Raw genomic sequence first — 13,620 nt, forward strand, 5'->3', positions numbered from 1 at the left:
GTTTTTGTCCATGTCCCCCCTTACCTGTTCCGCGCCCTCCCCAGAACCACAATCAGGAGCTGGGGCCAGCAGCAGGGCTGTGGCTGAGGCCAGGAGCCCGGAAGCAGGCCTGGGGTCGGGAATTGCAGCCAGAAGCGGGATCATGGTTGGGGCCAGGAGCCAGGGACCACAGCTGGACTTGCAGCTGTGGCTGGGAGGAGACCGGGGCTGGGTGGTGCGTCCTCCCCCCTCCCTATGGGGGCTGGCCTGGGCCCTGCTGCTCCCCCCACAAAATGTTCCTCCGTGCCCCCTAGGAGGTGTTCCCCATAGTTTGGGGACCACAGCCTTAGACATAGTCCACAGACCACAGGGTGAGAACCACTGACCCTAGGAAACCTCCATCTCTGTGGATCCCGCTCAGCACCTTTTAGCTCTTACCTCTGATCCCCTCCTTCTTCCCAAGGAGCCAGAACTCATCCACCACCCGCAGCACCTCTATGATGTCCCCCACAAACAGGGGCAGCTCTTCGGAGACGCTGGGGCAGAAATCAAAGACAGCTCGCACCACGGATCCAGCCTCCATTGCTCAGGATCTGCAGGACAGGACACAGACAGACTCAGTCCCTCAGGCTGAAATACATGGCAATGAGCACAGAGTCGCCAGAGAGAGAGACAGAGCAATGAGGGTGGTGTAAACCCTCCCCGAGGAAAACGGGCTAATCACCGCATAGGGGTCCCCATGCCTGCACTCACTCATCCCACAGGGATCAGAGCTCACTGCAAGGGGGAGCTGAAACCCTGCAGCAAGGATGGCTCGCAGTGCTTTAGCTGTCCTGTCCCATCTCTCTGGACCCTGGTGCCAGAGAGTGCACTTGTGCTGAACTCAGGGGGAGATAATAGGGAAGAAGCAGCGAGAGATGCTGGAAATTAATTCCCGTCAGAAAGGAAATAAGAGGCGGGAGAGGAAGCTCACCGCTTCCCTGACACACCGGACTGGGGACGCTGCCTGCCAGGAGCTGCCCGAGGGACCTGCAGGCAGATAAACAGCAGCAGCAACATGGCGTTGCCTCTGACAGTCATACAGAAGAGGTACAGGGCGCCGCAACACCCACCCACCCACCCACTGCAGAGCCATGGGGGGGGTCATTGCAACACCCACCCGCACACTGCCAGAGCCCCGGGGGGGCACCCGCAACACCCGCCCGCGCACTGCCAGAGCCCCGGGGGGGCACCCGCAACACCCGCCCGCGCACTGCCAGAGCCCCGGGGGGGCACCCGCAACACCCGCCCGCGCACTGCCAGAGCCCCGGGGGGGCACCCGCAACACCCGCCCGCGCACTGCCAGAGCCCCGGGGGGGCACCCGCAACACCCGCCCGCGCACTGCCAGAGCCACGGGGGGGCACCCGCAACACCCGCCCGCGCACTGCCAGAGCCACGGGGGGGCACCCGCAACACCCGCCCGCGCACTGCCAGAGCCACGGGGGGGCACCGCAACACCCGCCCGCGCACTGCCAGAGCCACGGGGGGGCACCGCAACACCCGCCCGCGCACTGCCAGAGCCACGGGGGGGCACCGCAACACCCGCCCGCGCACTGCCAGAGCCACGGGGGGCACCCGCAACACCCGCCCGCGCACTGCCAGAGCCACGGGGGGCACCCGCAACACCCGCCCGCGCACTGCCAGAGCCACGGGGGGCACCCGCAACACCCGCCCGCGCACTGCCAGAGCCACGGGGGGCACGGGGCACCACCAACCCCCTATCAGAGTTACAGAGGGGGGCAGAGGGCACTGCCACTCATTTTCCCAGTCAGAGCTATGGGCATGGATTTCCCTCCCCATTCCAGTCCACCCAATCACAATACCTTCAAGGAACGAACAGGAAAATGTCGCCCTGTCGTTCCGCCTGTGTGCCCTTCATGGCCTGGCCTGGCATAGTCCCCTGACACGTACTATACACTGTGATCTCTGGGCAGACCTGGCTGAGACTGGGTCCTGTACAGGGTGGAACACGCCAGTAACGATGAACAGCTCCCCACAGCCTGTAGCATCAATTATTCTCCATGTGGCTCCACAGTGCCCTTTGTAGGAAGGTTTCAGAGTAACAGCCGTGTTAGTCTGTATTCACGTGCCAGCACAAACAGGCTGAGATAGCTTCCAAACTGCCTGCTCCCCAGCGGTCTGGGGTTGGTACTGGGGAGGGAGCAGTGAGACCCCAGCTTGCGTTCTGGAGACTGGCGCTGGAACGGCCACATACACAATGCAAACATGGGCCAGGCCCGGAGCCCTCGTTGCAGAAACATGCCTGGGAACACACCCAGCAAGGCGGGCACATGCACACATTGCACCAGTTCCCCTTGCTTGCAACGGGCCGCACAACTCAGAGGTGCTGCTGGAAATGACTCTGCAAGCTGAGACCCCCCCGTCTGACTCAGCTCCATTTTGCATCCAACAGTCTTCTCTACAGGCATCTGTAACGCGCCCAAGCCCAAGGGATGAACCTGCAGCTTGAGCAGAGCATTCCTCTCATCCCAACCTATGGCCGTTGAGCCCTCAGGAATCATAGAATCATAGAATCATAGAATATCAGGGTTGGAAGGGACCCCGGAAGGTCATCTAGTCCAACGCCCTGCTCGAAGCAGGACCAAGTCCCAGTTAAATCATCCCAGCCAGGGCTTTGTCAAGCCTGACCTTAAAAACCTCTAAGGAAGGAGATTCTACCACCTCCCTAGGTAACGCATTCCAGTGTTTCACCACCCTCTTAGTGAAAAAGTTTTTCCTAATATCCAACCTAAACCTCCCCCATTGCAACTTGAGACCATTACTCCTCGTTCTGTCATCTGCTACCATTGAGAACAGTCTAGAGCCATCCTCTTTGGAACCCCCTTTCAGGTAGTTGAAAGCAGCTATCAAATCCCCCCTCATTCTTCTCTTCTGCAGACTAAACAATCCCAGCTCCCTCAGCCTCTCCTCATAAGTCATGTGCTCTAGACCCCTAATCATTTTTGTTGCCCTTCGCTGGACTCTCTCCAATTTTTCACATCCTTCTTGTAGTGTGGGGCCCAAAACTGGACACAGTACTCCAGATGAGGCCTCACCAGTGTCGAATAGAGGGGAACGATCACGATCACGTCCCTCGATCTGCTCGCTATGCCCCTACTTATACATCCCATGGCCTTCTTGGCAACAAGGGCACACTGCTGACTCATATCCAGCTTCTCGTCCACTGTCACCCCTAGGTCCTTTTCCGCAGAACTGCTGCCGAGCCATTCGGTCCCTAGTCTGTAGCGGTGCATTGGATTCTTCCATCCTAAGTGCAGGACCCTGCACTTATCCTTATTGAACCTCATCAGATTTCTTTTGGCCCAATCCTCCAATTTGTCTAGGTCCCTCTGTATCCTATCCCTCCCCTCCAGCGTATCTACCACTCCTCCCAGTTTAGTATCATCCGCAAATTTGCTGAGAGTGCAATCCACACCATCCTGCAGATCATTTATGAAGATATTGAACAAAACCGGCTCCAGGACCAAGCCCTGGGGCACTCCACTTGACACCGGCTGCCAACTAGACATGGAGCCATTGATCACTACCCGTTGAGCCCGACAATCTAGCCAGCTTTCTACCCACCTTATAGTGCATTCATCCAGCCCATACTTCCTTAACTTGCTGACAAGAATACTGTGGGAGACCGTGTCAAAAGCTTTGCTAAAGTCAAGAAACAATACATCCACTGCTTTCCCTTCATCCACAGAACCAGTAATCTCATCATAAAAGGCGATTAGATTAGTCAGGCATGACCTTCCCTTGGTGAATCCATGCTGACTGTTCCTGATCACTTTCCTCTCATGTAAGTGCTTCAGGATTGATTCTTTGAGGACCTGCTCCATGATTTTTCCAGGGACTGAGGTGAGGCTGACTGGCCTGTAGTTCCCAGGATCCTCCTTCTTCCCTTTTTTAAAGATTGGCACTACATTAGCCTTTTTCCAGTCATCCGGGACTTCCCCCGTTCGCCACGAGTTTTCAAAGATAATGGCCAAGGGCTCTGCAATCACAGCCGCCAATTCCTTCAGCACTCTCGGATGCAACTCGTCCGGCCCCATGGACTTGTGTACGTCCAGCTTTTCTAAATAGTCCCTAACCACTTCTATCTCCACAGAGGGCTGGCCATCTCTTCCCCATTTTGTGATGCCCAGCGCAGCAGTCTGGGAGCTGACCTTGTTAGTGAAAACAGAGGCAAAAAAAGCATTGAGTACATTAGCTTTTTCCATATCCTCTGTCACTAGGTTGCCTCCCTCATTCAGTAAGGGGCCCACACTTTCCTTGGCTTTCTTCTTGTTGCCAACATACCTGAAGAAACCCTTCTTGTTACTCCTGACATCTCTTGCTAGCTGCAGCTCCAGGTGCGATTTGGCCCTCCTGATATCTTTCCTACATGCCCGAGCAATATTTTTATACTCTTCCCTGGTCATATGTCCAACCTTCCACTTCTTGTAAGCTTCTTTTTTATGTTTAAGATCCGCTAGGATTTCACCATTAAGCCAAGCTGGTCGCCTGCCATATTTACTATTCTTTCGACTCATCGGGATGGTTTGTCCCTGTAACCTCAACAGGGATTCCTTGAAATACAGCCAGCTCTCCAGGAGCTCCAGGATACAAGAGAGGAACTGGAAGGGATCCTCTGACTTGGGGACCAGAAAGGAGCTCTCAGTGACTATGCCTCAGAGAGCAGCGAGGCCGAGATCAGCCGCGGCTCCCCACATTGCCCCAGGTCTGCAACTCAGAGAGCAGTGGGCCACGGACCAGCCAGCAGCTCCCTCACACCGCACCAGGGCTGCACCTCAGAGAGCAACAGGGCCCAACCCCGAGCCAGCAGCTTCCCCCACCGCCCCAAGGCTGCACCTCAGAGAGCAGCTGGGCCCAGATCAGCCAGTTCCCCACACATACCCCAGGGTTGCACCTCAGAGAGCAGGAGGGCCCAGACCACCCAGAGGCTCCCCCCAGAGCCCCAGGTCTGCACCTCAGAGAGCACGGGGCTTGGACCAGCCAGCAGCTACCCCCAGCCCCGGGTCTGTACCTCAGAAAACAGGAGGGCCCAGACCAGCCAGAGGCTTCCCCAACCGCCCCAGGTCTGCAGCAGTGCCTTTGGATGCGGAGGAGAACCCAGCCATGGCAACGCTTTCTGCTGACGGGGCTGCTTTATTTATCAAGTGCAAATCACCTCACAGGAACAATGCAGAGTTTGTGTTCTGCCAGAACGCTGCCTTGGCATGTCTCTCCTCATCCCAGGCTCTCCCATACAGCCAGCGCACAGGACAAGACACGCACCACCCAGGAAAGGGCCTTGGCAGCTCTCACAGCTGGCAGGGGCCGCACAGAACGGGGACGGGTTCATAGACACACCGAGCCAGAATGCCGGAAACCTGAGCACTGGAGAGTTCTCGGTCTCCCCCTTCAAAGAGAATTTTCAAAAAAGGAGCCTGCTTAGTGCGTCCAAAAGGCCACGTGTGCCCAGGAGACATGCCCAACACGTGGCCCCGAGGAGCACAAACCCTAATGTGCATCTGAACGAGAATCAAACTACGTGGGTGGGCTGCAGGGGAAACCCAAGAATCATAGAATCATAGAATATCAGGGTTGGAAGGGACCTCAGGAGGTCATCTAGTCCAACCCCCTGCTCAAAGCAGGACCAATCCCCAGTCAAATCATCCCAGCCAGGGCTTTGTCAAGCCTGACCTTAAAATCTTCTAAGGAAGGAGATTCCACCACCTCCCTAGGTAACGCATTCCAGTGTTTCACCACCCTCCTCGTGAAAATTTTTTTCCTAATATCCAACCTAAACCTCCCCCACTGCAAGAGCGAGAGTGGGCAGGAAATTAAACAGATGCTTCCAGGAACGTCATACAGCAGCATCGACAACAACAGAGAGTAACGCAAGCCTCTGTCTCGAGGGCAGTAAGAGCATACAGGGTGATTACAGTTTCCAGCATGCATCATCCTGCTTTCTCCCATGCTGCCCCTCAAACAGAGGACAAGCTCCCTGCAGACATCCACAAAGCCACATCGCGTCCTCCAAATTGCCTCTTAACATTCAGCTCTGCCACAGCGCCTGCATAACACTCAACAATGAGCAAGTGTGCTGTGATGGCTCCTTATCACACTAACCAGAATCAGTCACCTTTGATGGCTTGTCTGGCTGTTGTACCGACCTGCCATCTCATCTTATCCTTCCCATATACACTCTTTGGGGCAGAGGCTCTCTCTTCATTATATGTTTGTACAGCGCTCACAGCACAGTGGAACAAGGTCTAGTAGGCATGCTTCAATACAAATAATACACAACACATAAAATGGAAGGCAATTTTGTACCAGAAAGAAATCAGGGGACCTGAGGGAATGCAGGGACATGTACCAGACGCAAGTTCGGGGCTGCAGGGACAGACTGATGCAGAACGAACAACAAAGCTATGTGCTACTCATCTAAATCCTGATTGGGGGAGGGCGGAGAGACATGATAACTATCTGTAAGCACGAAGGAGGATGAAGAATTATTTAGGGTGGTTCATGATGGGATAACTGGAGCCCGTTTAACTAGAAGAATGTGTAAATGTGTTCAACAGATGTGTCACATGGATGCAGCTAAAGGGTATTACTAAGGACATGATTCTGTCATGGAGGTAATGGATTCCGTGACATCTTCCGGGGCAGGGCTGGAGCAGCAGTCAGCCCCGAGCTGCTGAAGCAGCAGCCAAAGGGCTGAAGTGGTTGGGTCAGCCCCCCTGGGGCTGGAGCAGCTGCAGGAGGTCAAACCCTTGCAGCGCTCTGACTGTTAGTCTCCTCCCACCCCAGGGTATTTTTAGTGAAAGTCAGGGACAGGCCATGGGCTTCCATGAATGTGTGTTTATTGCCTGTGACCTCTCCCAGACTTTTAGTAAAAATACCTGTGACAGAATCTTTACCTTAAAGTGGGGGGACCAAACTACAGCCCGCAGGCAGGATCCAGCCTGTCAGGGCTTTCAATCCTGAACATCCACTGAATGCATCCAATGAAGTGAGCTGTAGCTCACGAAAGCTTATGCTCAAATAAATTTGTTAGTCTCTAAGGTGCCACAAGTCCTCCTGTTCTTTTTGCGAATACAGACTAACAGGGCTGTTACTCTGAAACCTTCCAAACTCAATTACTTAGGAGACAAGAGGTCTTTGTTAAGGATTCAACACCCCCATCCCTTCAACTAAGGGCTAAGAAGGTTCCCAAGGCACATCTCTGGGTCATCCAAAGCATCCTGCAACATAGGTTGTGGAAGTCTGGATTTGTCATTACTAGGAGTGGCAAGTCAAATAATTTGACCAATCAAATAATGTCAACTGACGACCTATTACTTGACCAGGGTCAAATACCGTCAAATATTCCAGCAAGAATGCCCTGATGTTGGTGGCAGCCTACTTGTTTGATTGCATGATGGTGCCACCCCTTTTTTAGAGCTTCACTTCACTTTGTTTTGCATTTTTCTGAGTTAAAATAACTCAGGCTGTGTCTGCACCAGCACTTTTGTCAGTAAAACTTATGACGCTCATGGTTGTGAAAAAACACCCCAGAGCGACCTAAGTTACGCCGTCAGAAGGGCCAGTGTGCACAGCGCTATGTCAGCAGGAGACGCTCTATGCTGACAGGAGAGAGCTCTCCTGTCGACATAATTAAATCACTCCCAAAGAGCAGCGGTAGCGATGTCGGTGGGAAAAGCTCTCCTGCCAGCATAGCACTTATATTGGTGTAACTTATGTCACTCAGGGGGCTGTTTTTTCTTTTCCTCTTTGGCCTCTCTCTTTTTTGTTACTGTTGTTACTGTTCCAATAAATTAATCTTTAAAATATTTGACCGTTTTTGACATTATTTGACCAATATTTGACTGGTAAACTGACCACTAATTTTTGGACTAGTCAAATGCCCAACCCTCATTTACTAAAATTTCTGTATCAGAGGAAAAAATGTAACCTCCACAACATTCCAGGCCCCTGCATTCACCATAAAGCAGCTAAAAAGGGGCACTAACCAAATCGTCCTTTCCTTTGCAGGTGGCCTTTAAAATTGAGCTAGAAAGCAATGGGAAAAATACTGAAGAGAACAGTCCCTCTATAGCCTACAGGAAGGGGACGGGACCACAGATGTCCCAACAGGATAGTGCTTTTGTACCTCATGTGACCACACTGCTCCCACAGCTCTATAACACATTTATCAAACATTTCTGTACTAACATGTAGCAAAGTAAAAAGTCAGTGAGAGAAACTCACAGCAAATGTGATACAATGTATAGCAATATAATCCACAAAGAGAACAGAACAGCACCATAAAAATACAAACCAATGCGGAACACCGGACATTCTGAATCCTGAAAGACAATACATTTAAAACTGGTAGAAGGAAATATTTTTCTACAACTTATAATTAGCCGGTGAAACTCCTTGCCACAAGATACCAACCACTGAGGTCAGGATCTTAGTGAGAGTCAGAAAAAGATGAGACATTTATAACGAGAATATGAATGTACACGGGTACATTAGAAAGGTTAAAATTAGAAGAGGGTATACTAAACCTTCCTGCTTCAGAACATAAGCCAGCCAGTTAAAAGATGGGCACTAGAGAGAAACTTCCCCCATGAGCATATGATTCCATAACAGGCCCGTATGGGGTTTCTTGCACTTTCCTCTGAAGTAGCTGGCGCTGGTTGTGGTCAGAAGCTATGACAGGAAGTACCTGGAGTGCACTGGGCTGGAGGTTATAGGTTCCGTTCCTGCAACATACAAGAGGTCAGGCTAGGTCCAGTGTTTCTCCATCTTTTTGATACCAAAGAGACTAACCAAGCTCACGAAAGCTCATGCTCAAATAAATTGGTTAGTCTCTAAGGTGCCACAAGTCCTCCTTTTCTTTTTGCGAATACAGACTAACACGGCTGTTACTCTGAAACCTTTTTGATGCCAGTGACCGGCTTGCTGCCTTCCTAACCTGTGTCAGGGAGATCTCTGGGACCGGCGCCAGTCCACAGACCGGTCATTGAGAAACACTGGACTAGATGATCTAGTGGTCCCTTCCGGCCTTAAATTCTCTGACTCTAGTTCCTGGCTCTGCCACCAACTCTCTGTCAGGCTTTGGGTAGGTCCCTTCCACTCGCTGTGCCTCAGGTCCCCATCTGTAAAATGCAGACAACAACTCCTCTCCCTACCTCACCAGGGGGAAGAGGCACAGATGTGAGCCATATAAATGCCCAGATAGATGGACCACTGCTCTGATGCAGTATAGCAATTCCTCTGTTGCTATGTATCGAACAATGTCAGTAATAATAGAACACAGTATCCATGTGTGATGGGGTGTACCCTGGAGAGGAAGGGGTTTAGGAACTGTGCTTCAATGCACCTGCAAAGCTTGCATTGGCTGAGGAGCTCAGTGGCAGGCAGGCAGTGCAGGTGAGCTGACTTGCACTCTGAACTCCTGGGAAGAAATTCCACAGGAGCTCTTGCTGTCTGAGGCCTGGCAATAGCAGAACAACAGAAAACGCAGCAATGGCTGAAGTGTTAAATGTCTTTTTTGTTTCAGCTTTCACCAAAAAGGTCAGCAGAGACTGGATGACTAACACAGTGAACATCAGTGCCAATGGGGCAGGATCTGAGTCTAGAATAGGGAAAGAACAAGTTAAGAATTGCTTAGACAGGTTAGATGTCTTCAAGTCAGCAGGGCCTGATGAAATGCATCCTACAATATTTAAGGAACCGGCTGAAGAGATCTCTGAGCCATTAGTGATTATCTCAGAGAAATTCATGGATGACGGGAGAGATCTCAGAAGACTGGAAAAGGAAAAACAGAGTGCCTATCTGTAAAAAGGGGAGTAAGGACAACCCAGGGAATTACAAACCAGTTAGCTCAACTTCAGTACACGGAAAGATAATGGAGCAAATAATCAAACAATCAATTTGTAAGGACCTAGAAGCCTTGTGGATGGGGGGACGCAACAGATGTGATATATCTCGACTTTAGTAGGGCTTTTGATACGGTCTCAAATGACCTTCTCATAAGCAAACTGGGTAAATATAGCATAGAAGAACTTCCTATAAGGTGGGTGCACAACTGGTTGGAAAAACACACTCAGAGAGTAACTAGTTATCAACAGGTTTCAGAGTAGCAGCTGTGTTAGTCTGTATTCGCAAAAAGAAAAGGAGTACTTGTGGCAGCTTAGAGACTAACAAATCTATTTGAGCATAAGCTTTCGTGAGCTACAGCTCACTTCATCGGATGCATTCAGTGTAAAATACACACTGTAACGAGAGTGATCACTTAAGGTGAGCTATTACCAGCAGGAGAGCGGGGGGGGGGGCGGGGGGGGACAACACGACACCTCTTGTAGTGATAATCAAGGTGGGCCATTTCCAGCAGTTGACAAGAACATCTGAGGAACAGTGGGGGGTGGGGAGGGAAAATAAACATGGGGAAATAGTTTTACTTTGTGTAATGACCTATCCACTCCCAGACTCTATTCAAGCCTAAGTTAATTGTATCTAGTTTGCAAATTGGTTGAGGGGCTGTCTGTAGGCAAGGCCTGGCCTGTCTCCCAAGATCTGTGAGAGTGATGGGTCGTCCTTCAGGATAGGTTGTAGATCCTTGATGGTGCGTTGGAGACGTTTTAGTCGGGGGCTGAAGGTGATGGCTAGAGGCGTTCTGTTATTTTCTTTGTTGGGCCTGTCCTGTAGTAGGTGACTTCTGGCTACTCTTCTGGCTCTGTCAATCTGTTTCTTCACTTCACCACGTGGGTATTGTAGTTGTAAGAATGCTTGATAGAGATCTTGTAAGTGTTTTTGTCTCTGTCTGAGGGGTTGGAGCGGTTGTATCATAGAGCTTGGCTGTAGACAATGGATCATGTGGTGTGGTCTGGGTGAAAGCTGGAAGCATGTAGGTAGGAATAGCTGTCCGTAGGTTTCCAGTATAGGGTGGTGGTTATGTGACCATCGCTTATTAGCACCATAGTGTCCAGGAAGTGGATCTCTTGTGTGGACTGGTCCAGGCTGAGGTTGATGGTGGGATGGAAATTGTTGAAATCATGGTGGAATTCCTCAAGGGCTTCTTTTCCATGGGTCCAGACGATGAAGATGTCATCAATGTAGTGCAAGTAGAGTAGGGGCATTAGGGGACGAGAGCTGAGGAGGCGTTGTTCTAAATCAGCCATAAAAATGTTGGCATACTGTGGGGCCATGCGGGTACCCATAGCAGTGCCGCTGATTTGAAGGTATATATTGTCCCCAAATGTGAAATAGTTATGGGTGAGGACAAAGTCACAAAGTTCAGCCATCAGGTTTGCCGTGACATTATCAGGGATACTGTTCCTGACGGCCTGTAGTCCATCTTTGTGTGAAATGTTATCAATAGTTCACAATCAAGCTGGAAGAGAATATCAAGTGGGGTCCGGCAAGGATCTATCCTCAGGCCGGTTCTATTCAATATCTTCATAAATATTTTGTATAATGGAATAGAGAGTACACTTATATAGTTTGTGGACAATACCAAGCTGGGAGGGGTTACAAGTACTTTGGAGGACAGAATTAGAATTACAAATACAAAATGGGAAATGACTGCCTAGGAAAGAGTACTGCAGAAAAGGATCTGGGAGTTATAGCAGATTGCAAACTGAATATGATTCAACAATGTAATGCTGTTGCAAAAAAGAGACCAGCATTTTGGGATGTACTAGCAGGAGTGTAGTACACTAGATACCACAAGTAATTTTTTTGCTCTGCTCAGCACTGATAAGGCTTCAACTGGAGTACTGTGTCCAGTTCTGAGCACCACACTTCAGGAAAGATGTGGACAAATTGAAAAAAGTCCGGAGGGGAGAATAAAAATGATTACAGTTCTAGGAATCATGTCCTACAAGGAAAAATTGAAAAAACAGAGTTTGTTTAGTTTGGAGAAGAGAAGACTGAATGGGGAACATGATAGGTGTCTCCAAGAATATACAATGTCAATACAATGAGGAGTGTGATAAATTATTCTCCTTAACCACTGAGGATAGGACAAAAAGTAATGGGACTTAATCTGCAGTAAGGGAGATTTAGGTTGAACATTTGAAAAAACTTCCTGTCAGGGTAGTTAAGCACTGGAACAAATTACCTAGGAAGGTTGTGGAATCTCTGTCATTGGAAGCTTTTAAGAACAGGTTAGACAAGCACCTGTCGCTAATGGTCTCTAGATAATATTGAGTCCTGCCTCAGTGCAGGGGACTGGATCATATGATCTACTGAGGTTCCTTCCAGTCCCACATTTCTATGATAGTGACCTGACCAAGCCTACAAAGAAGGGACCTGTGACTCTTTGAAGGTCAGAGACTTGATTTGTGTGTTTAGATATTTATTTTACCCTGTGGAAAGAGAGGGGAGTGGTAGGAAGTGATCCAAGAAGGCAGCCACATAGCCACCTAGGGTGCAGGACTCAGCTGGGCTCTGGATTGGAGCTTAGTGTAGAGGATGGTCCGGGCTCCCCCACCAACCCCTCAAGAGGGATAACTATGGAAGTCTATCCCTTGGGGGAACCTAGATGGGGAAAGACTATGAAGATACAAGGGTCCAGGACCATGAGACCCCAACCCAAGGGGGAAGCCCTGAATACCTTGCTTAATCCTAAAGACCTCCCCATTACTGGACTCTGCTACCCCAAAAGGAGTGGACTTGAAAATGTGACCTGTTTGGAGGGCTGAGTCACTGAAAGGACAGACCACCACACAGCAGAGCTGTGCTATGAAAGGGGAATGCCTGGAAGAAAGTCAACCTGCACTCCTCTGCTCAACCTCCAAGTGGCACTGGGGGCGAGTGTTGCTCTGCACATCATGTCTGATCCACTAATATGTATTTATTCAAAGAAGATCTTTGAAGAGAGCACCCACAATTGAAGGAAGCATGAAACAACTGCCAAAGCTGCCAATAAAATCCCAGCCATCTCATGTCTCTCTCAGCTGTGTGAGGAAAGAGGGGTGTTCTCACCCAGCTGCTGAGGAACCCATAAAAATGGTTAAAGTAACAGCTCCTTGGGAAGAGCAAGGCCAGAATTTCAGAGGAATGGTAAAATGTGACAAACTAATAACGTGAGAAGTCTAAGGGAGCTGGGGGGAAGTCCATATTTTCAATTAAGTGACAATTTGGTCTAACCACAGTTCAAACTCTCATCTGCTAACAGTTTTCTTTTGGGTTACAGGAGCCATTGAATGGGGCAGTTGTGAGCCCAAAAACTGCTCCCAGGATTTCTGGAGAATCTGAGCAAAGATTGTGCACATCACTAGGCAGCACCAAGCCCTTCCTGCTCTTATTCCCATTTACATCAGATATCTCACTGGGGCTTCCAGAAGTAATGCTATTTCTTTGCACACAAAGTTTTGCAGCATTGCAAACTACACCCTTGCAAGCACCATGAAACTTCAGGTCTCAGCATTTGGGAAAAGCTGTCCCTTTTCTGGAATGTGCTGGGACTCTTCCCTGAACACAGGAGTGTTTGTTGTACGTCTTTCTCTCTGGGCTCAGTCAATGTGCTGATCTGTTTGAAGGGAGTAAACCAACCTGTGAAGTTTACTTGTTCCCGGTGTGAAAATAACTTAAAGGACTTAGGGTTCTACCGG

General features: G+C 50.1%; 1 protein-coding gene across 4 annotated transcripts in view; it reads right to left on the bottom strand.

Annotated features, from left to right (window-relative positions):
• Positions 1-13,620, bottom strand: part of LOC102947521 (dynamin binding protein) — an 82,838-nt gene that overhangs the window by 53,950 nt on the left and 15,268 nt on the right. For 2 of the 4 annotated variants that reach the window (XM_037903605.2, XM_043552395.1), the window contains exon 2: positions 418-572. In XM_037903605.2, coding sequence (XP_037759533.1) covers positions 418-562 — 145 coding nt within the window. In that variant the 5' untranslated portion in view covers positions 563-572. Of the gene's footprint in view, positions 1-417; positions 573-1,842; positions 2,059-13,620 lie in introns of those variants that run through there. The other 2 variants (XM_037903606.2, XM_043552396.1) reach the window with 2 other exon arrangements.

Source organism: Chelonia mydas, chromosome 7, assembly GCF_015237465.2.
Source record: "Chelonia mydas isolate rCheMyd1 chromosome 7, rCheMyd1.pri.v2, whole genome shotgun sequence".
Taxonomy (NCBI): Eukaryota; Metazoa; Chordata; order Testudines; family Cheloniidae; genus Chelonia; species Chelonia mydas.